The 24,776-nt window shown below is 38.1% G+C and overlaps 1 protein-coding gene across 9 annotated transcripts in view; it reads right to left on the reverse strand.

Annotated features, from left to right (window-relative positions):
- Positions 1 to 24,776, reverse strand: part of RALGAPA2 (Ral GTPase activating protein catalytic subunit alpha 2) — a 386,278-nt gene that overhangs the window by 142,460 nt on the left and 219,042 nt on the right. For 8 of the 9 annotated variants that reach the window (XM_045833596.1, XM_045833597.1, XM_045833590.1 and 5 more), the window contains 4 exons: positions 12,317 to 12,427; positions 11,046 to 11,114; positions 10,447 to 10,584; positions 5,098 to 5,281 (listed from right to left, as the gene is read on the reverse strand). In XM_045833596.1, the coding sequence (XP_045689552.1) occupies positions 5,098 to 5,281; positions 10,447 to 10,584; positions 11,046 to 11,114; positions 12,317 to 12,427 (502 nt within the window). The remainder of the gene's footprint in view (positions 1 to 5,097; positions 5,282 to 10,446; positions 10,585 to 11,045; positions 11,115 to 12,316; positions 12,428 to 24,776) is intronic. The other variant, XM_045833593.1, reaches the window with a different exon arrangement.

The raw sequence follows: 24,776 nt of genomic DNA on the forward strand, positions 1-24,776 counted from the left end.
CATAAGGGAAAGAATAAACAAATGGGACCTCATCAAATTAAAAAGCTTCTGCATGGCTAAAGAAAATAGCATTAAAATGAAAAGAGAACCAACTATATGGGAAAACATATTTGCCAATGATACCTCGGACAAGGGTTTGATCTCTAAAAGATATAAAGATCTCACACGACTCCTCCAGCAAGACAAAAAACCCAATTAAAAAATGGGCAAAAGACTTGAGCAGACACTTCTCCAAGGAGGACAGAGAGCCCAGAGACATAGGATGCTCAGTGTCACTACCCATCAGAGAGATGCAAATTAAAACCACAATGAGATACCACTTCACACCATTGAGAATGGCCATCATAAACAAAGCAACAAACAACAAGTGTTGGCAAGGTTGTGGAGTAAAGGGAACCCTAGTGCACTGTTGGGAATGCAGACTAGGGTAACTACTGTGGAAATCAGTATCAAATTTCTTCAGTAAAGTAAAAATGGAACTGTCTTTTGACTCAGCAATTCCACTGCTAGGACTATATCCTAAGAGCCCTGAAATACCAATCTGAAAGAACCTATGCACCCCAATGTTAATAGCTCCACAATTTACAAGAGCCAAATGCTGGAAGCAACCAACCTAAGTGCCTATCAGTAAATGTGTGGATGAAAAAACTATGGTACATTTACACAATGGAATACTACACAGCAGAAAGAAAGAAGGAGCTCCTACCCTTTGTGAGAGCATGGATGGAACTGGAGGGCATTATGCTAAGTGAAAGAAGCCAGGTGGTGAAGGGCAAATACCATATGAACTCACCTTAAGTGGAACAAAATTAACAAAAGGAAAAAGCAAACAAAATATAAGCAGAGACATTGAAATGCACAATCTAACAATAATCAGAGGGGAGGGGGGAGGGAACAATGGGGGAAAGGGTTTTTGGGAACTACTGTAAAGGACAGATGGACAAAACCAAGGGGCAGGTTAGAAGCAAGGGAGGGAGGTGGTTTTGGCTGGGGTGGGGAGGGGAGTGGGGCAGGAAATGCAGACAACTGTAATTGAACAATAACATAATTAAAAAAATAAAATAGTTTCAAAAGAAAAAAAGATCATTGTGACAATTTATGTTTTGTTGTGAGGGTATTTCAAATATTTCACTGAATCTGATATATTCATTCATGTAAATACATGGTTTAAGTAAATTTGTAGTTGATGATTAAATGGCAAAGAGCAACTGGTTTACAAAATTTTCAAGACTTTAAATATACAGAAATATTTGAGAACAGCATCTAAAAGTGGACTTTGTAAAATGTTTGAGGTATATGGGTAAAGTAGATAAACTAAATCCCTAAGTACAGACTGAATGACCCACCTAAGATTGACAGTAGTTAGGGAGAATTTAATCCACCACAATAATAGAAAAAAAAATTGTGCATTACTCTAAGAACAAGTTAAAGTGAAACCTTTTAATTCTAACAAAAATATCACTAGATGTTAAATAAACTAAGATTTAAAATCTGGGCTTACAGGTTTAGGGCATACTTATTTTCTAAATTCACAATTTATTAATACAAAATTAATATTAATTTAATCTAAATCCACAACATGAAATTTAACTTTCTTATGTCAAACACCCTTCTTCTCAGACACTGAAAATCCAACTGATTTATTTATAAAATAACACTTTTATGATGTATAAACCCTAGAAAGAAACAATTAAATTCTAGAATCTAAGAAATTCTATGTGATGACTGAGTAAAACAAGGCTGTCTTGACTTTTCTTGAATTTATTGTTTTTTTTCTTTTGTGTGAACAAGAAATTATCTGTATTCGGTAATGCAAAATAAAAATTTCACATAAAAAACATTCCTATTTTAGAAGCAAAGAAGTCATCTAATCAGTTTTTAAAATTAAACTCTTCTTCTCGTCCCTGGAAGAATTGTATATGACTTCCAAACAGCTGAAACATTTAAAATACTTCAATTAATTCCCTTGAAATCACAGCTATGAATGCCTTTGGTTTTGTGTCCACATTAACTTTTTCAAAGTTATACATGCTTTTTAATCATGCTGATCATTTCATATGAATATACGCTCCATCAGAAATGTTAATGCCCCACCAACAAAGGCACAGCCAGCTCAGGTGTCATAATGTAAGACAACATGTGGTGATATAGTAGAACAAGATTTGAAACTAATCATAAAGGTCCAACTTGATAAAGCCCAACGCATAAAATAACAACTGCAGAGGCAACTTTCCCCTACTTTTACTTACATAGGTTGTATTTTCAATCTGAGATAAATATAAATTTGTATTTTAATAAATGTTTGAATTCTACAATAGGAAATTAACCTATAGTCACACTAATCAAGTCATAAACCATGACACACCCAAAGAAAAACCCAAAATATTTTTGGTACTAAAAAGTAAGAAAAGGTAATATTTATAAAATAAGAATTGTTCTTCCCTGGCAGACTTCAGCTGAATCAACTGCTCATAGGTGCCCTGAGAAATAAAAAGAAAATCTAAACTCCATTAGAGAAGAAACAAGCTCATGACTTCTATAAACTATGAAAAAATATATTCCAAGTATTTATTTGTTTAAATTTAGCAATTAAATATAAAATCAGTAATTTTAGGTTGTCCTTTAACTTACATTATTTTTAAAACTCCTCCCCTCCATTTTAAGCACTTAAGTATTAATGATGAGAGCCCATGTGCATGCCATTAATGACTTTTCCTTGAGCGGGGCCAGCAGCTACAGTAGGTAGTCAAATGTGTTTCTTGGAAATTTTTGGAAGTAATAATTACATCAAATGGTTTAAGAAAAAATCATTTGAAAATAACAGATAAAATATAATATTGCTTACCAGAAACATTACTTGACTAGAAATAGTCTGGTTATGAATAATAAATTATGGCATTAAATGAAAGCAAAAATCCTTCATATATGAGCACATATTGTTTAAACTAAAATATCTAAGTTATCTCTATTTTTCCTCTTTACTCTGAACAGGATATAGTCACTCAGGAAGAGCATCTGTGTGTGCCAATATGTTTCTAAGCCTCTTTGCTTTTTTATTTAGTTGAAGTGGTAGGTATTATTTTTAGTACCACAGAACTATTATTAGGACAAGACAGCATAAGGTCCTGAGGTTTGCTGGAGAACAGATATATTCAAGTCAAAGAATATTATACACAGAAAGAAAAATGCTACCAAAATTTAAAGGTGTATTTTTAGGTTCTTCCTTTCTCACTAACCTGTTAATCTGCTATTTTCAAGCGACGAGTCATCATAAGTGGTGGACCCATTTTTGTGATAGTTATGTGGGATGAATACAAATATATGACTGTAGGAAAGAGTTAATTTTCTTATGAGACATGGACTTCAAGGAAGAAAACAAAAGAAACAGATAAAGGGTCACTTTATTTTAAAAAGTATGGTTTGAATTTACAAGTGTGGGGAAAAAAGGCAAGAAATATTGCAGTTTAAATGAACAGTGAATTCCAGGAAAAGACATCTACATGATTAAGCAAATGGAGGGCAAAAAGAGGACAACATGAAAATCTGCCACTTACCATCCACCAACAACACAATTCAAAATGGGTCTTTAGTGCACTCTTGCAAAATATCAAAGTGAGGTTTCAGGAACCCGATCATTAAATCTTAAATTCAAATCCCACCTCCATTACTTCTCACATATATATGCTTGGGAAAATCCCTTCACCTCAGTTTGCTCATCTACAAAATGGAGCTAACATAAGGACTGGGTGATTCCAGAGCCCTTGTTCCTGACTGGTGCCTCACCTCCTGTCCTCTTTATCTGCACCTGACCAGGCACCTTCTTCTCAGCCTGAACTACAGGCCAGACTCTATAGTCTTACAAGCATAGGCCTGGACTCCATGCCCTTCCCGAGCTAATGCCTGCTGTGGCCTTCCTTTCACCACCAAAGGCTCCACAAGAGGAGTCTGTCTTGAAATTCTGAATGGTCATCCCCTAGGGTATGCTGTCTGGTTAGAGACTAGCAAAACCTACCACCAAGCATTTAGTTGGGAAATAAAACAATTCCTGTTCTGTTGTCACCCTTCCTGGGCTTTGTGAAGCACCTACCACTGCTGACCTTCCTTGGCTCTTTATCTGCCCTCTTCCTTTGACTTCCTAGAAATGACTTTTGATGCTTTTTTCCATTTCCCTCATTTTGCTTTCCTAGTGATATTTCCTCCTTCTTTTTCCACAGGGTTCCATTCTTGGTCCTCCACACCTACATTTTTTTTAAACTTTTAATTTTGAGATTATTGAAGATTCATATGCACTTGTGAGAAAAAAATACAGAGATATCCCAAATATCCTTCACCTCAATAGTAATATCTTACATAGCTATAGTACCATATCAAAATCAGGAAACTGACATTGAGACAATTCATCAATATTTAGAGTTTGGTAGTTCTACATACACTCATTTGTGTATGTGTGTGTAGGAAGGTACAGTGCTATTTTATTAGTTGTATGTATAGATAACACACGCACATTTTGACTCACATTCCAGAGAAGGGGTCTTGTCATTCTGGGGAAAAGAGTGGTTGAGGAAGATATACAGCAGCCCCTAAGTCCTGATGATACCCACACACTCTAAAGTGGTCCCTGCACTGTGAAAAGAGCTATCCTTAAACTGTGGCATGCAAATTAACATCTTTCTCTTCATGATGCTCCTTAGTCTAGAACACTTTACCAGCTTTTTTCAATGTCTGTCCATCCTTCTAAGTCTGGCTTTGGTTCGTCTCCATGGGAAGCCCCTATGGTGCTACCAGTCCACAAATGAGTCCTTCTGTATTAATCCTGTCTCTCCTATTAAATGTAGAACTCCTTTGGGATACAAAGTAAACTGTTTTTGTGAGTTCCATGGGTCTGAAATATATGGGTCTTCAATAACACAAAATTCAACTAAGGTGGTAAAAGAAAAGGAAAGAGAAGAAACAAGGAAGGCAGAACTTTCACAGAGGACTATAGAAACTAAGATTTCAAAAACTAGATTTAAAGAAAATTCACAGCAAGCATGAATAAAAGGCTAGAACCTTTACTTTTCCTGCCCACAAGAATCAATATTCTGAAAAAAACCTCACCCTCTTCAACAGTAAACAGGTTGCCCATTTCTGCTGATGAATGATATTGGACTGGCTCAGAATTCTTCACGTTTGCCAGTGGTAGGAAGGGGTCATAATCTGAGGATGACAGGTCAGCCAGGGTCAGTGTGTAGTGACTCTGTTGGGTGTATGTGCTTGAACCACATACACAGCAGTGTAGAACCTGTGAAAAAAATAAAAGAATGTATGCCATGGATGCCGCTAACCTTCTGTACCTGATAATTTGTCAGACTACAACAGCACTTAGGAGGTAGGACTCCTGCTTGGTAGTACTTGAAAACATCAAATCCTTTCCATTCTAAAGCATAGTCTTGCTATTGGCAAGTTCATTCATTCCTTTCACATCAATGCCAATAAATATACTCTCAAGGCAAGAAAACAAAAAAAAAAAACCAAAAGTAAAAAGTGCTTATTTCACCATTCTGTGTGGTTGTACATACCTAGGTCCTGCTTTAGTCCACCAAGGACAACAGAAGTAATTAGAAAGGACTAAATCTGGAGACGAAGACTAGCTATGGCATAAGCCATAAGGTAAACCACCATCACTAATAGTGAAGGGTAGACTGCAAGCAATAAGCAGAGACTGTCAGCATTTCACAAATGCTCATGAACTTAAATTAGTATAACTCACAACCCCAAGAATTGGAAAGACTACTTTAATACAATTTTAAAAGGGTGATTAATGAACTAAATTTAATATGAATTTTTTAAGTACTCTTATTCTCACAAGATCAGTTTCCTAAAAGCTTATCAGTTGTTTACAAATTGCTGTTGACTCTATAAGCTCTTTTTTTAAGTATTTTTATTGATTATGGTATTAGAGTTGTTCCATTCTTTCCCTCCCATGTATCTCCCTTTTCCTGGCATCCCTTTTCCAAAACTTCCCTCCACTTAGTTCATGTCCATGGATCTTGTATACAAGTTTGGCTTCTCCATTTCCCATATTGTTCTTAACCTTCCCCTGTCTATTTTGTGCCTACCATCTTTGTACTTTTTATTCCCTGTACCTTTTTCTCTATCCTTCCCCTGCCCCATTCCTGTTGATAACCCTCCATGTGATTTCTATTTCTTTGATTCTGTTCCTGTTCTAGTTGTTTGCTTAGTTTATTTTTGTGATTTCTTTTTTTTTAGGTTCAGTTGTTGATAGCTGTGACTTTGTTGTCACTTTATCGTTCATAGTTCAGATCTTCTTCTTTTTCTTAGATAAGTCCCTTTAACTTTTCACATAGCAAGGGGCTTGGTGATGATGAACTTCTTTAACTTTACCTTGTCTGGGAAGCACCTTATCTGCCCTTCCATTCTAAATGATAGTTTTGCTGGATAAAGTGATCTTGGATAGAGGTTCTGGCCTTTCATGATTTTGGATACTTCTCTGCAGCCCTTTCTTGCCTGCGAGGTTTCTTTTGAGAAATCAGCTGATAGTCTTAAGGGAACTCTTTTGAAGGTAACTGTCTCGTTTTCTCTTGCTGCTTTTAAGATTCTCTCTTTATCTTTAATCTTGGGTAACTTAATTATGATGTGCCTTGGTGTGTGCTTCCTTGGGTCCAACTTCTTTGGGACTCTCTGAGCTTCCTGCACTGTCTGGAAGTCTATTTCCTTTGCCAGACTGGGAAGTTTTCCTTCATTATTTTTTAAAATAAGTTCTCCATTTCTTGCTCTTCTTTTCCTTCTGGCTCCATTATGATTTGGATGTTAGCACATTTCAAGTTGTCCCAGAGGTTCATTCCTAAGCCTCTCCTCATTTTTTTGAATCTTTGTTTCTTCATTCTGTTCTGATTGGATGTTTCTTTCCTTCTTCTGTTCCAAATCATTGATTTGAGTCCTGGTTTCCTTCCCTTCACTGTTGGTCCCCTGTATATCTTGCTTTATTGCACTTTGCATAACTTTCACTTTTTTCTCTATTTTGCATCTTTACATAATCATTTCTATGTGCATCCTGATGACCAGTGTTTTGAACTGTGCATCTGATCAGTGGGCTATCTCCTCGTCATTTAGTTCTTTTTCTGGAGTTTTGATCTGTTCTTTCATTTGGGCCATATCTCATTTTCTCGGAGCACCTGGTATGTTGTAAGGGGCAGAGCTTTAGGTATTTGTCAGGGTGTGGCAACCACTGTGGTGCTATACAGGGGGCAGGAGTCAGAGAGGGAAAAAGTGTTGCTTGCTCAGTTCTTGCCTCACTTTGTCACTTTCTCCACTACCCACAAGTGAATTGGGCCTTTCTAAAGCTGATTCCCAGGTGAGTGTGTTTCTGCATGTTCTAGGGCCCTGTGGGTCTCTCCAATGAACTCTCCTGTGAGACTGGGAGTTTCTCCCACCACAGCAACTCCAATAAGTTTTTATAGCCAGAGGTTTTGAGGCTTTAGTTTCCCTGGCTGGAAACCTGGGTTGTGTGGTCTGTTTCACTCCCCAGCTGTTCTTCCCAGCTTATCTGCACGGAAATGTGGGACTGCTTGGTCTGCCAGCTGCTGCCTTGCCTGTCCCATCTATTGCCTTGCCACACATTCTCTTCACCCCGGCTGCCTGTCTCTGCCCCTCCTACAATCTGGGTGAATGGTTCTTCCTTAACTTATTGGTTGTCAGATTTCCATACAGTCTGACTTTCTGGCAGTTCTGTTTGTTTTTTGTTTTTAAATTTGCTGTTGCCCTTCTTGGGGTAGCAAAGAGTATCTACCTACGCCTCCATCTTGGACGAAATTGTACTCTAGAAGCTTTAGAAGCTACGTAAATGAAGATCATCTTGCACATGTCAAAATGTATAAATGAGCTAATAACTATGGAATACTTTACCTTTTGATCATAAATTCAAAATCATAAAATAAAAATGCTGATTTTTATGAAAATCAAGGTAAAACCTTAGAAATTGGGGAGATATCTTTTGGACTATATTTATACAAGTCAATTCACTTTTACTTATTTATTTCAAAAAAATTTTTATTTGGTCCTGGCCGGGTAGCTCAGTTGGCTAGAATATCATCCCAATACACCAACGTTGTGGATTCAATCTCTAGTCAGTGTACATATAAGAATCAACCAATGAATGCATAAGTAAGTGGAAGAACAAATTGCTGTTTCTTTCTCTCCCTTTTTTGTTCTCTCTAAAATCAATAAAAATTATTTTTATTGAATTTATTGGGGTGATATTGGTTTACAAAATTATATAGGTTTCAAGTATACAATTCAATAACACAGCATCTGTACATTGTACTATGTGTTCACAACTCAAAGTCTAGTCTCCTTCTGTCAATTCACTTTTAGATGAGTAGCTTGATTTACCCACATGGCAGGAGGCCTTGTTTTGGGGCTGGACAGCTTCCTGTTTAGTTCCTTCTACTCATGTTGACTCTTGGGGACTAGAGGAAGATTTAGGGGTATGCAACTTTTGTGCTCAGCTGAAAAGTACCAAGAACTATATTCAGCCAGGATACTTACCTAAGTATGTCCTGTTCCTAGCAGAAAAGCAGTACAGAAAAAGTATGGTGCCTTTCTTATTAATATAAAAATTGAGCTTCTGTCATTGAGAAAATTAATTTCTATTAGTCAATTGCAATAAAAATATGAAATGCAAATTAAAACCACAATGCAGAACCACTCCATACCTATCACATAGCAAAATGTTGGCAGCTGCAACTCTCACACACTGTTGGTGACAGTATAAATTAGTATAATCATTCTGGAAAATTATTTAGTGTTCACCACTAAAGCAGAATATACGTACTCCAGCAACTCTACTCCTAGGTATAAACCCAGCAGAAATACATACATATGTATACTAAAAAAACATACTGGAATAGAATGTTCACAGAACTTTCTTTTTCATGGTCCCAAATCTAAACTAACCAGATTTCTACCTACAGTAGAATAGAACATAAATTGTGGTTTACTCTCATCATGTAATACTAAATAGCAGTGAGAGCAAAAAAATCTGTAACTATTCCCAACAATATAATGAAGCCATCAAAAAAAAAAAACATTGTATGAAGACATTAGGCACATAAGGACATACTGTATGCTTCTATTGATATGAAGTTCAAAAACAGTCAGATTTTATGTATGCTGTGACAGGATAGCAGTTATCCCTGAGTATGTGCGTGGGGGTAGTGACTAGGAAGAGGTGCAGTGGGGGCTTCTTGGGAGGCTAGGAATGTTCTGTTTCTGGAGTTGGTTTCCCAGATGGCTCTGTGAAAATTCATCAAGCTCTCTCTTATGACTGATGCAATTTTCTAAATGCATTTATACTACAATAGAAAGTTTCCTTTAAAAATATATAAAAAGTTATTCAATAAATGTGTTAATTGAATCATGTTAACTATGAGGTGACTTTTGTAAAGCAATTTTAAGAGACATTTTTTATATAATTGATCCTAAAATAGTTGTTAAAATCTGTGACCAGTAAAGAATCCATTTAAAAATACACAATACTTTTTAGAAGAATTTCAACCAAGGTCAAGTGGTATTTTTTTTATTTAGTAAATTTTAAAATAAGAATAAATTAATCACTTAATGACTTCATCATCTTTTTAAAAAAAACTATTATTAAAAGTTTGTTACTAGTATAAAGGACACATGGACAATAACAAGGGTTGTGGAAATGGGAGGGAGGTGGGGTAGCCTGGGATGGGGGTAAAAGGCAGAAAACTGTACTCGGACAATAATTAAAATAAAAAAAGTTTGTTACTAAAAAAATAAACAATAGAATTGTCCCTACATAATAGTAATTATTCAATGGATACCCAATGCTAAATAAATAAATGAAGCCCTCACAGGACAGACTGTAAGGCCCATATAGAAGAACAGTATAAAGGATGCAGAGTAAATAGCATACTTAGTCATTAATATGGGGTGACTTCAAATATTTTAAGTACTATAAAAACAAGGCTAATTATTTTGATGTGATATATTTCATTAATTTATCTCCTAAGATCTTTTAAAGCAAAGAGATCACTAGAAGAAGTATGCTTTTTCCTTCCACTGAAAAACAGATTTTGTCAAACTAAGGCTGTAGACATTTCTACAATATCGACAATTCTTTTTTAAATTAAGTAGATTTGAACCATGTTCCATGAAAACTGGGGGATTCTGATCAAACTGCAGTTGTTTAAAGATGACATGCCATGTAAAAATGCATGCATCGTTCACATGGTAATCACTGCATCTCTACGCTTATACCCATTCTGTTTTCCCTCCCAAAGTTATTCATTCCTTTTAATCCCCCTATAAATCCTTTTCAAAAGAGCACAGATAAATAAGTAAATGCATAAAACATATTTTTGTAATTCTCTGATGCTTAAGTTCATATTATATGTCTTTTAGGCCCAGTTGGAGACTCACCCTGTAGATATAGTCCAGCAAAGGGGCTCTGGATGAGTGCTGTTCCTCGAGGGCTGCCACAGACACTGGGTGGAGGAGGGCATTCACTGGCAAAGCCATGCACCAGTCCAAGAGGCAGAGTAACAAGGATACAATAAACTGGAACAGGAAACAGGACCATTACCTTATACTGCAGTCTTTTAAACTTCACTAAAGGTAATTAACAAACAACAGAATTGTCCCTGCATAATAGCAACTATTCAATGGACACACAAGTGAAAAAGGAATAAATGAGTGAACAAGGTTTTCATAGGAATGTCAGCAGAGAGGCATATTATGCAGGGATGTCCAACCTTTTGGCATTTCTGGACCACAATGTGTTGTCTTGGGCAACACATTAAATCACTGCAACATATAATCACAAAAAAAGTCTCATGTCTTAAGTAAATTTACAATTTTGTGTTGGGCCACATTCATAGCCATCATAGGCTACAAGCAGCCTATTGGCTGCAGGTTGGATACCCCTGTGAAGATATCCCTGCATGTAATATTATTTATCATTATGCTTTACATATTTAAGAAATAACTTCTAGGGAAAACTTATCCAATGTGCCCCTTACCTTCTTATCTGTTTCCACTGAGGAGTACTCTGCACTTGGTAAAAGAAAAGCAATTGTGGCCACAAGGATCTGCATAAAAGACAAATCCCCAGTCAAATAGACCATAGTATTAATTTTGGAAGCCGCATGGTAAAAATTACCATATGGCTTCCACTCCATATGTGGCAAAACTGGGGACCCCAGAGACAACTATTTCTCTTTAGAGTCATATAATTTCTACCTTCAATCTCCATACTGTTCACTAGGAAATCAAAAAATACTTTGAAAAAATAACTATGAAAATGCTTCCATTTAGTTTTCTTATATATTACCCCAGGTCTTCACCTGTTATCCAAGTGTCCCAGCACCCCTTTTATACTCAAAGATATTCTGTTTAGATGATTTTATATGGTTGCCTTATAACCCAGCTTCACATTTTGCAGTACCTTACACTCCTATGTCCAAAGTTCTATTTCACTCTAAGTCACTTAAGGGGAAACATCACTTGTGATTTTTGACGTAGTAGAGAGAATAAAGTGATCTCAATGTTGAAATCTGTTTAGAGCTGAGAAAATAAATCACTATTGTTCTCTCTCCCTGGAATACCACATGAGAGACAAACCAAATTTCCTTGAAGAGTTACCACTGTATAAGTACAGCTATAGAAAATGGCAGAAACAGGTGTGCTTTAATATCAGGCCCCTAGAGAGGTGAGGGTACCTGCTCCTGCACAACCAAGCAACTACAAATGTAATCAACCTTAAGGACAGTATCACTGAGATGATTTTTCTTTCTGTCCCTCTCCTCCACCAATTACCCTCACAGAGGGTATTATAGCAGTAATCTCATTATCACTGGGTAATCATGCTAAAGCAAAGCATGGTCCAGAACATCAGTATGGGAAAGACTCCTGTTCTATACAACAGTCACCACTTTCTCCCCAATGCATCCCCCCAAACACACTGAGGGCCTCATAACCAGCTGCTTACTCCTTGTTGGCACCATCCAAATTACTCTGGATGAATAAAGTTCAATCTACAAAAGGTCTCTTTGTTGTTGTCTAGTCTGCCTTTAAAACTGTCCAAGTGGAAGACCCTGCCCTGGAACTGGTAGCTTCATTACGTAGGGCCTGAAATCACAGCTGAGAACCAGGGCAATTCAACTTCAAAATGAATGACTCATATGGCAATTTAACTGTCAGTTCTCTAACAATTATTTGAGTATCTATAACTAATAAATATCAAATAAAAAATAAAAGGCTTATACTTTAGCACTGCAGTAAACAGACTTACTTCTGCAATTTTCAGAGGCAGAGAGGTTTCAAACATCTGAAGCTTTTCCCAGTAGGAAACCAGCAACTGAAGAACATCGCAAGCTGCCTGAGCCACGATTTTGTTAGGAAACTATGAAAGAAAACAAAACCCTAACTAGAAAGTAGTACAGACTTCTGGACAAGATGGAGGTGAAGGCAGATACACTTTCCCTCCTTGTACAACCGAAAGAAGGACAACAACAAATTTAAAAACAAAAAATAACCAGAACTGCCAGAAAATCTAACTGTATGGAAGTCGGACAACCAAGGAGTTAAAGAAGAAACATTCATCGAGACTGGTAGGAGGGGTGTAGATAGGCAGCCCGGTGGAGAGGACTTGCAGCAGGACAGCGGCTGGAGGGCCAGGGTGGGTGAGATGGACTGGAAGAGGCAGCAGCTGGCAGACCGGGCAGCCGCACATTTGTGTGTGGAGAAATGGGGAAGAACAACTGGGGAGCTAGGTAGACCATGCAACCCAGGGTCCCAACACAGGGAAATAAAGCCTCAAAAGCTCCAACTGAAAAAATCTGTAGGGGTTAAGGCAGCAGGAGAAACCCCCAGCCTCACAGGACAGTTCGCTGGAGAGACCCACAGGGTCCTAGAACATACACAAAACCACCCACCTGGGAATCTATACCAGAAGGGCCCAATTTGCTTGTGGGTTCTGCAGGAAGTAACTGAAAGCCAGCCGAGAGCTGAGCAAGTGGCATTGTTCCCTATCAGACCTCTCCCTGACACACAGCGCCATGATGCAGTTATGGGTTGCCATGCCCTGGCAAATACCTACGGCTCTGCCCCTTACTATATAACAGGCCCGCTGAGACACCTCCCCCCACCCCCCGGCCAAAAAAAAAGACACAAATCAAAGCTCCAGAAAAAATACAACTAAGCAATGAGGAGATAGCCAACCTATCAGATGCACTGTTCAAAACACTGGTAATCATGATGCTCAGAGAAATGGTTGAGTATGGTTGCAAAATAGAGGAAAAAGTGAAGGCTATGAAAAGTGAAATAAAGGAAAATGTACAGGGATCCAGCAGTGATGGGAAGGAAACCAGGACTCAAATCAACAGTTTGGAGCAGAAAGAAGAAATTAACATTCAACCAGAACAGAATGAAGAAACAAGAATTCAAAAAAATGAGGAGAGTTTTAAGAACCTCTCAGACAACTTTAAACTTTCCAACACCTGAATCATAGGGGTGCCAGAAGGAGAAGAGGAAGAACAAGAAATGGAAAACTTATTTGAAAACAAAATGAAGGAGAACTTCCTTAATCTGGCAAAGGAAATAGACTTCCAGGAAGTCCAGGAAGCTCAGAGAATCCCAAAGAAGCACACAACAAGGCACATCATAATTACATTAGCCAAGATTAAAGATAAAGCAACAAGAGAAAAGAAGACAGTTACCTTCTAAAGAGTTCCCATAAGACTATCAGCTGATTTCGCAAAAGATACCTTACAGGCAAGAAGGGGCTGGAAAGACATATTCAAAATCATGAAAGGCAAGGACCTGTATCCAAGATTACTCTATCCAACAAAGCTTTCATTTAGAATAGAAGGGCAGATAAAGTGCTTTCTAGACAAGGTCTAGTTAAAAGAGTTCATCATCACCAAGCCCTTATATGAAGTGTTAAAGCAGAGGTGTCAAACTCATTTTCACCATGGGCCACATCAGCCTCATGGTTGCGACTAGTTCTTAACTAGGGGCAAGGAGCTCGGCATTGCTGCTGGGTAGAAACAAGGTTCCATGCCAGATAACACAAGGTGAGGGGGGGGGGGGGATTTGGCCATAGCCCTTGTGTTTACCACCTGTGTGTTAAAGAGACTTATCTGAGAAAAAAATAAAAACCTATGAACAGTAAAATAACAATAAAGTCACAATTATCAATAACTGAACCTAAAAAAAAAAGCCAAAAACAAAATGAACTAAGCAAACAACCAGAATAGAACAGATTCACAGAAATAGAGATCACATGAAGGGTTATCAGAGGGATGGGGGAGGGGGAAAAATGGGGGAAAAGGTACAGGGAAGATGAAGCATAAATTGTAGGTACAAAATAGACAGGGGGAGGTTAAGAACAGTATGAGAAATAAAGGAGCCAAAGAACTTGAATGTATGACACATGGACATGAACTAAGGTGGGGGAGTGATGGTGGGAGGTTGGAGTATAGGGCAGAGGGGAATAAAGGGGAGAAAGAACTGGGACAACTGTAGTAGCACAATCAAAAAACATATTTAAAAAAACCCTGAACCAAATAACCTAACTTAACATGTACATATACATTATTCCTAAGGAAGAACAAAAGCTATTTCTTTCCAGCTCCTTTTAAAGACAGACTTCCTTGTTTTGCATTAAGTTTGTGAAAAATATATCTTATTACCAGACAGTTTATACATGATCACCATTCTTGAATTCTTATCTTAGACTAGCTGTATTAATTCATATAATATTCTATAGAAAAAAAAATAGCTATCACTTGGAAATTAAAACCATAATTTCAAAAGTTTTTTTTTAATGTGATCTTATTCAGATCACGTAAATCATAGTTTTGACTATGAGGAAATTAAAAATCAGTACATTATTAAGTATCCACTGTGTGTTAAATCTTTTATGAGACTTTTACTCATTTCAGCATTGAAAAATCTTCATTAACAGCTCTTTAAAGTAGATGTTATCTTCATTTTACATATAGAGAAATGGATTGATCAAATGACTTTCTATCCTATGAAATTAAACTTAATCCATATGTGTAACATTAAAAATGTGAAAAATTTGGGATTATGAGAACATGATTCATGAGCTATAGTATATTCAATTACTTTGAGTATGTTTTCTGATTCTTTATGTGTCCAAGGTTCTTCTGAGATGGCATGTCAAAAGGGAAGCAACTGTGAGGACCAATGGATGAGGGTGCATATAAAAGAGGAGAGTACTTTGGCCAGAACCTGAAGCTACATGGCTACATGGCTACATGGCTATCAACACCTCATTTTGTAGAGCAGAAAGGTTTGTCACTGATTCTGTGTTTCTGCCTAGGGAAACCTCTGGATATGTAGCTTAGTTACATGAAGCAGACACCAAGTGACCTGGGTACTACAAAACAACACAGAAAATCTATCATTTAGCACCTCAGTGACTAATGCAGAGGAGAAGGAACAGGTGATTACTTTTACTGAATAATTCTACAGAATAAAAATTTACTGACTACCCCTTCCTGACAGAGCTAAGGTAAACCAGGGTGAAAGCACATGCATTCAGGGGCTCTTCACAATCTCATCCAGACCTCAACTATCTTGATTCTCACGGGCTTCTTTTCATCCCTTCAACACTCTGGCTTGTTTCTGCCCCAGCGCCTTTATACCTGCTCCATGTTTGCCTGAGGCATTCATTCTCCCTGTCTGTATTTGGTGGATGCAGCCACATCTTTTAGTTTAAAGCACTAAATGCCACTTCCTCCACATGGCCACCATATCCATCCAAAGAAGTAGTGGCCCACCTCCTCCAGCTCTTCAGTTTCATCCTGTTCCCATTATAGTTCATGGTATTAAGGGCTGTCAGAGCTGATCAGTTGTGTCCCTCCACTTGTTCTTTTGTGCTTATTTTCCTGCATCTTTTTTCACCATTGTATTTCTAATGCCTAACACAGCCCTCTGGGAGGAAATGCATGGTATGTTTGCAGTAAAGATGGAAGATGGAGGGAGTGGAAGAATGAGTGGGCAATGGGTATGTTTCTGCTGTGAAACAGTAGGGTCATAAGGTAGAAACAAAAATGTTATGGCTCTTACATCTAGAAGCTAAAAAAAGACAAAAGGATAATGATGAAAGGAGAGCTATGGTAGACAAAAGGGCTATTGGTAGAGAGGGATGAAGCATGAGAAGGAGGGCCAGAGAAGGTATTGTGGACGATGAGTTGAGCCGAGCCTGTAAGAATGCAGAAGGAGAGTTTCCTTTCAGGCAGTGGACAGCAGGTACAGGCATTGAGGGCTTCAAGTTGGTGGTGTAACTGACTCAGAGTGCTGTGGGGAATTGTTAGGATGAAGTAAATCACTCACTCACTCACCTAGTACATACTCAGAGTACTGACAGTGTGCTAGCACTAAATTACAAGCATAGGGCACAATATGAGCAGGGCAGATACAGTTCCTACTCTGAAGAAACTTACAGTTTCAGAGATCCATTTGGATCCAATGGATCTAAACAGGCAGGTATCCATTTATGTATACACCCAAGGGCCATGCCCAATACTCTATAGTCTGTGGATCATGTCATGAGGCCTGTTTGTAGACTGATCTCTGGCAACAGTATGGGCAGATTTGTGGAGTCCAGACTAGGGCCATGAAGATGGTGGAACAGGAGGCTCAGAGCAGAGTGAGCCAACTATGTGATGGATGGCCCCAGGGCAGGAGGTGTGACTGGGTGGGCATTCAGGACTTCGTTACTAGAAATAGTGAGGGATAAGGAGGGGGAGAAAAATCCAAGGTGTCTTCTGAGATGGGATAAAAGAAACAGCAGGTGGACCTGAGGGTAGGGGCCTTGGGTCAGGCCTCTTCTCACTTGAGCTGTCCTGGAGGCAGGATCAGGCAGCTTACCTGTGCCTGAGCCAACATTGTCACTCTAGTGCCCTCACCACAGGTCCTAGATGGAACATATAACTCTGTAAATACCGCACTAGCTTAGAAGCCTCCATCTATCCCTACCCCCACAGGCCACCTCACCAGAAACAACTAGCCGAATGGGATTTTCTGACTGGCTGTGTAATACACTATTCTCATTTTTTGCTGTGGCCACAAGCTGATTTTCATTGATACTCTTTGGGGAGCATTTTCTTAGCTTTCCCTGACCTGTGCCCTTAATATCCAGGGCAACCTTGTCAGGTATTCCCAAAGGTCATGGTTACAGCAGAGCAGTGCCTGGAGCTCCAGAGCTATGTGGAGCCCATTAGGCAGAAAGCCCTTCTCGGTCTCAGGCTCCCTGTTCCCTATATGGCAGTTCCTGGTCCTGGCTGGGCCTCCTGTTCTTCCTCCCCACTCCCTCAATTTCTCACCCTCCTGGCAGAGCCCTGAGCCTCCCTGAGTGGTTGCTCTACCCTTGTTCCTAATGGTGACTCTTTCCCTTTTAGTCTTTGTTCCTTTACATTTATGTGTTACCTCCTTTAGTAAAATTCCATCTGGCACGGGGACATAGACATCAGATGGAAAGTTGGAGGGAAGAAGAGAGGGTGGGAGGGAAGGAGGAAGGAAGGAAGGGTGGGAGGTGTCACAGGGATCAGGACTTCCATCTAGGAGTTTTCCTCTGTTAATCATAATAGTTAACAGGAGACTGATTTGGCTGATCCTGGGTCTCTGATTTCATTTTGTAGCTTCTTTTAAAAATAATTTTTATTGCCTTTATTAGATTGACATTGGTTAATAAAATTATATAGGTTTTATTTGTACAATCCAATAATACATCATCTGTATATTGTACTGTGAGTTCACCACCCAAAGTCAAGTCTTCTGTCACCATTCATCCCCCTTTTATCCTCTTCTACTCCCCCCACTCCCTTTTCCCTCTGGTAATCACTATACAGTTGTCTGTGTCTATGAGATTTTTTTTTTATGCCTAATTCTTTCACCATTTTTATCCAGCTCCCCAACCCCCCTCCCATCTGGCCAACCTCAGTTTATTCTATGTATCTGTAAGTCTGTTTCTATTTTGTTTGTTTATTTTGTTAATTAGATACCACATATCAGTGCAATCATATGGTATTCATCTTTCTCTGACTGGCTTATTTCACTTAGCATAATATACTCCAGGTCCATGTATACTATTGCAAAAGGTAAAATTTCCTTCTTTATTACAGCCAACTAGTATTCTATCATGTAAATGCACCTCAGCTTTTTTTATCCACTCATCTACTGATGGAACTTGGACTACTTCTAAATCTTGACTATTGCAAATAATGCTGCAATGAACATAGGTGTGCATATATCCTTTCAAATCAGTGTTTCAGGTTTCTTCAGATATATTCCCAGAAGTTGAATCACAGAGTCATAAGGCAGTTCCATTTTTAATTTTTCGACAAACTTCATACTGCTTTCTACAGTGATTGCAACAGCCTGCATTCCTATCAAAAGTGCAAAAGGGTTCCCTTTTCTCCACATCCTCGCCAGCACTTGTTTGTTGATTTATTGATGACAGCCATCTGATAGGTGTGCGGTATTTTGTGGTTTTAATTTGAATTTCTCTGATGATTAGTGATGCTAAGAATCTGTTCATGTTTGCTGGACATCTGTATGTCCTCTTTGGAGAAATATCTATTCAGGTCCTTTGCCTGTTCTTTTAATTGGATTATTTCTCTGTGTTGTGTTGTGTGTGTGTGTGTGTGTGTGTGTGTGTGTATGTTGAATTGTATAAGTTCTTTGTGTATTTTGGATACTAATGCCTTATCAGATATATCATTGGCAAATATGCTCTCCCAGTCACTGGGCTGTCTTTTTGTTTTCAGTAGATGGTTTCCTTTCCTGTGCAAAAACGTTTTAGTTTGATGTGGTCCCATTTGTTTATTTTCTCTTTTGTTTCCTTTGCCTGAGGAGATATATCAGAAAAAATATTGCTACAAGAAATGTCGGATTTTTCTTCCTATGCTTTCTTCTCAGATTTCTATGGTTTCCAGTCTTACATTTAAGTCTTTAAACCATGTTGAGTTTATTCTTGTGTTTAGTGTAAGAAAGTGGTTTAATTTCATTTTTTGCACATATCTGTCTAATTTTTCCAATACCATTTATTGACTAGACTAACTACCCCAGTGTATGTTCTTGTCTCCTTTGTCAAATATTAATTAACCATAAAGGTGAGGGTTTATTTATGGACTCCCTATTCTGTGTCTGTTTTTAAGCCAGTGCCATGCAGTCTTGATTTCTATGGCCTTGTAGTATAGTTTGATATCAGGTAGCGTGATTCTTTTAACTTTGTTCTTTTTTCTCAAGATTGCTGTTACTATCCAGGGTCTTTTGTAGTTCCATATAAATTTGGGGGATATTTGTTCTAATTCTGTGAAATACGACGTTGGCATCTTGATAGGAATTGTATTCAATCTATGGATTGCTTTGGGTAGTATGGACATTTTAACAATGTCTCTTTTGTTTTTTTAAAGTGTATTTTATTGATTATGCTATTACAGTTGTCCCATTTTTCCCCTTTATCCCCCCCTCCCTATGCCTAAGGAATAGGCATATAAGTTCCTTAGCTTCTCCATTTACTATACTATTCTTAACTTCCCCCTATTTTGGGCCTACTAATTATGCTTCCTATTCCCTGTACCTTATTCGCCCATTGTCCCCCTCTCCCTCCCCACTGATAACTTTCCATCTGATCTCCATTTCTGTGAATCTATTCCTGTTCTGGTTGTTTGCTTAGTTTTGTTTTTTAGGTTCAGTTGTTGATAGTTGTGGGTTTGTTGTCATTTTACTATTCATAGCTTTTGATCTTCTATTTCTTAGATAAGTCCTTTTAACATTTCATATAATAAAGATTTGGTGGTGGTGAACTCCTTTAACTTGACCTTATCTGGAAAGCACTTTATCTGTCCTTCCATTCCAAATGAAAGCTTTGCTGGACAGAGTAATCTTGGATGCAGGTCCTTCCTTGCCTTTCATGACTTTGAATCCTTCTTTCTAGCACCTTCTTGCCTGTAAGGTTTCTTTTGAGAAATTAGCTGATAGCCTTATGGGAATTCCTTTATAGGTAACTATCTCCCTTCTTCTTGCTGCTTATAAGTTTCTTTCCTTATCTTTAATCTTAATAACTTAATTATGATGTGCCTTGTTGTGCTCCTCCTTGGGTCCAATTTCTTTGGGACTCTGGGCTTCCTGGAAGTCTATTTCCTTCGCCAGATTGGTGAAATTTCCTTCATTATTTGTTCAAATAAATTTTCCATTTCTTGCTCTTCCTTTTCTCCTTCCGGCACTCTCATGATTTGGATGTTGGAACATTTAAAGTTGTCCCAGAGGTTCCTAAGACTCTCCTCATTTTCTTGAATTCTTATTTTTTCATTCTGTTCCTGTTGGATGCTTATTTTTGCTTTTGTTCCAAATCACTGACCTGAGTCCCGGTTTCCTTCCCTTCACTTTTGGTTCCCTGTATATTTTCCTTTAGTTCACTTTGTTTAGCCTTCATTTTACTTTGTTTAGCCTTCATTTCTTCCTTCATTTTGTGATCAAGATCAATCAATTCTGTGAGCATCCTGATTACCAGTGTTCTGAACTCTGCATCAGACAGGTTGGCTATCTCCTCATTGCTTAGTTCTTTTTCTAGAGTTTTGATCTTTTCTTTCATTTGGGCCATATTTCTTTGTCTCAGTGCACCTGTTATGTGTAAGGGGTGGAGCCTTAGGTATTCCTCAGGGCAGGGTAACCCTCTTTGCTCCGTTGTGGTGCGATCTGTGAGGGTGGGGTCAGAGGAGAAACAATGCTGTTTGCTCTATTCTCATCACACTTTCCCTTGCTTTCCACAAATGGTATGTGTCCTTTAGGTGCTGATTTGCTGGTGGGTGGGTTTGTGTGTGTTTTTGGACCTTAATGAGTGTCTCCAATGTACTGTCCTGTGATGCTGGGTGTTTCTCCCACTGCCACAATTCCCACAGATCTTTTCAACAGCCTGTGGTTTTGAGTCTTTAGTTTCCTGTGCTGAAACCCAGCATTAGCGGTCCGTCTTGACCCCCCTGCTTTCTCCCAGGCTTGTCTGCGCGCAAATGTGAGATCATCAGTGCAGGCCATCAGCTGAATTCTCTCTTGCCCCTCCTACTGTCTGGTTGAGTGTTTTTTCAACTCCTTGGTTATTGGGCTTCTATGCAAATATTTTTCTGGCAGTTCTGGTTGTTCTTTGTTTTCCTTCTTGTGGTAGTGTGAGGAAGTGAAGTGTTTCTACCTATATCTCCATCTTGGCTCCAATCAGCTTAATGTTAATTGTTCCTATCCATAAACACAGTATTTGTTTCCACTTATTTGTATCTTCTTCAATTTTTCTTCAGTATCTTATAATTTTCCAAGTACAGGTCTTTTACATACTTGGTTAAGTTTATTCCTAGATATTTTATTTTATTTTATTTATTTTTTATTTTTATTTTTTTTAAAGATTTTATTTACTTATTTTTAGAGAGGGAAGGGAGGGAGATAGAAATAGAGACAGAGAGAAACATCAATGTGCGGTTGCTGGGGGTTATGGCCTGCAACCCAGGCATGTAACCTGGCTGGGAATCAAACCTGGGACACTTTGGTTCCCAGCCCGTGCTCAATCCACTGAGCTATGCCAGCCAGGGCTTGATATTTTATTTTTTGATGCAACTGTAGTTTCTCTTTCTGATATAGTTCACTGTGGGTGTATAAAATTGCAACCACATTTCTGGATATTTACTTTATATCCTGGTACTTTACTGAATTCATTTATCAGTTCAGATAGTTTTTCAGTGGAATCTTTAGGGTTTTCTATATACAGTTTCATGTGTTCTGCAAAGTGAAAGTTTTAATTTCTTTAATCCTATTTAGATGCCTTTATTCCTTCTTCTTGTCTGATTGTTATGATTAGGACTTCCAGTACTAGGTTGAATAAGAGTGGTGAAAGCAGACATCCCTGTCTTATTCCCAAACTTAAAACATTTTTTGTATGATTTTGGCTGTGGGTCTGTCATATGTGGCCTTCATTGCATTGAGGTATGTTCCCTCTATTCCCACTTTGCAAGAGTTTTTAATCATAATTGGGTGCTGGATGTTATCAAATGCCTTTTCTACATTTATTGATAATAATGTGAGTTTTATCTGTCAATTTGTTTATGTGGTGTTTCACATTTTATATGGTGTTGCAGATATTGTACCAAGCTTGCATCCTCAGAATGAACCTGACTTGGTGTTGGTGTATGATATTTTTTAATGTATTGCTAGACCCGGTTTATAATATTTTGTTGAGTATTTTTGCACTTATGCTCCTGAGGGACATTGACCTATAATTTTCTTTCTTTGTAGTGTCTTTATCTGGTTTTGGAATCAGGATAATGCAGACCTCATAAAATAACCTTAGGAGTCTTCCCTCCTATTGAGGAGGAACAGTGTTTGGAACAGTTTGAGAAGGATAGGTGTTAGTTTTCCTTTGAATGTTTGGTAAAATATACCTGTGAAGCCATCTTGTCTAGGACTTTTGATTACTGGAATTTTTTGATTACTGCTTCGATTTCATTAGTTGTGTTCAGTCTATTCAGATTTTCTGATTCTTCCCAGTTGAGTTTTGGAAGACAGTATGTTTCTAGGAATTTATTCATATTATTCAGATGGTTCAGTTTGTTGGCATATGGTTGTTGGTAATATTTTCTTACAATCTTCTGTATTTCTTGGTGTCAGTTGTTACTTCTCTTTCATTTCTGATTTCATTTATTTGGGTCCTCTTCTTTCTTGATGAGTCTGATTAAAGATTTGTTAATCTTATATATCTTTTCAAAGAACCCACTCTTCGTTTCATTGATCTTATATATATATTTTTAAACTCTATTTCATTCAAGCTGGAGCAAAAGTGGTTCCTTGGTTTTCCTTTTTCACCTCTTTTATTTCTAAAATGGATAGAGCAACAGAATGTACAGGGGTGGGGGATTCAGTGAGGCAGTCCATGCACTGTACTGAAACACCCATGACAGAGTAAGGGTTCAATACATGGCAGGTACTTTTTTTTCTGGTGCTTTATGTTTTTCCTCATAATTACAGAAAAATTAGATAAATTTTTGAAAATCTGTATAAGTACAGAGAAAAGAATAAGTTTTCAAATCCCTCTCTTGTTATCAATTTCTATCTCTCTTCTACACTACACAGAAGAATAAGGTAGCAGGCTACATATATACATATGTATATTTGTATGTCTCCTTCATTCTAAGATACTATCAAATTATTAACAGCTTTTCCAGGAAAGGGATAAAGGTGGGAGAGCCATATTACCTTAAATATACATTTATAGATTTAAGAAAAATTAAAATTTGAAAAACAGATCTTAGACTTGGAAAGATAAGAGATTAAAAAATGAATTGGAATCTACATATTGGGTTAGCCAAAAAGTTCATTTAATTTTTTGTGTATGATGGCTCTAGTAGTGCTTAGTTTTCTTTAACTTCATTTGAAACAATTTTGTTAGATTGTATTCTGACAGCTATCACATCAGTGTGCATTTAAAAAAACTTATCAAAACTGGTAAATTTCTGTGCAGCCATTTTAATACCAAAGATGAAAGAAGATACTTAACATTTCGGTGTGTTATGTTCCATTATTTCAAGAAAGGTAAAAACACAACTGAAATGCAAGAAAAGATTTGTACAGTGTATAGAGAAGGTGCTGTGACTGATCAAATGTGTCAAAAGTGGTTTGCGAAGTTTCTTGGTACTACTGACATTTTCAACAAATAATTCTTTGCTGTGGTTGGGGCTGTCTTATACATTGGAAGATGTTTAGCAGCACTCCTGGCCTCCGCCCACTAGAAGCCAATAGGGGCAGAAGGCCAACATACTGAAACTATCCAAATCAAGTTACTGAACTATTGATTTGGTAAAAATGTGTCTTTTATTTTATGGAAAAAGCTAAATGGACTTTTTGGCCAATCCAATGGATATACAATTGACATCCAACTTTCTTTACTTTAATGTGAATATTTCTCCATGGCTTTGGGAGACGGGGAAGTGTCCTCTATACCACAGTTGTAAGAAAGCCCGGACATGGGGCCAGAATGTCTTGGGTTTTACCCTTGCAAGCTCTATCATTCCCAATAAGCTCATTTTCCTTATCTGTGAAGTAGACTTGACAATAAATCCTTCCCCTCATAGGGTAGTTCTAAGGATTAAATACAATGACAAAAGTAAGGGGCCAGCAGGAGCACTCCTAAGTGATATCTTGATTTGATCAATTTTCCATTCCATTCCACATGGATCAGCAGCAAGCATTTTTCCAACTCTCATGATATATGTAACCAGCAATGCCAAGTGTTGATGAGGAAGGAAGGAAGAGGACAGGGTGGCAGAGGAAGGTGGTCAGAGGGTACATTTAGGAAGCAGGAGGCATTGAGTTTGGTTAGGAAGAGGGGTGGGTGAGGAGAACTGCTATGAAATCAGGCTGCCAAGGAAGACAGCGGCTAGATCAGAGGGCTAGATGCTGAGCCATAGGCAGGGGAACACCACTGGCATTACCCCATGGGCTAAAACACAAAGGGTAGCACAGGGGCTTGTTAATGGCCTGGTGATGACTGTCACAGCATCAGCTGTAATGGCTGTTATTATTGTAGCAGACCAGAGACAAGAGCAGGCAAGAGCCTGAATGTTGGTGATACATGAACAGTTCAGGATTTGAACTTTGACTTGGCCAGGCTCTACAGTCTGGAACAAGTTCTTTAACTCTCCTGCACCTCAGTTCCTCCATTGTAAAATGAGACAATGAGT

The sequence above is a fragment of the Phyllostomus hastatus genome, unplaced genomic scaffold, assembly GCF_019186645.2.
Source record: "Phyllostomus hastatus isolate PE091 unplaced genomic scaffold, TTU_PhHast_1.1 phas_contig_17, whole genome shotgun sequence".
Lineage (NCBI taxonomy): Eukaryota > Metazoa > Chordata > Mammalia > Chiroptera > Phyllostomidae > Phyllostomus > Phyllostomus hastatus.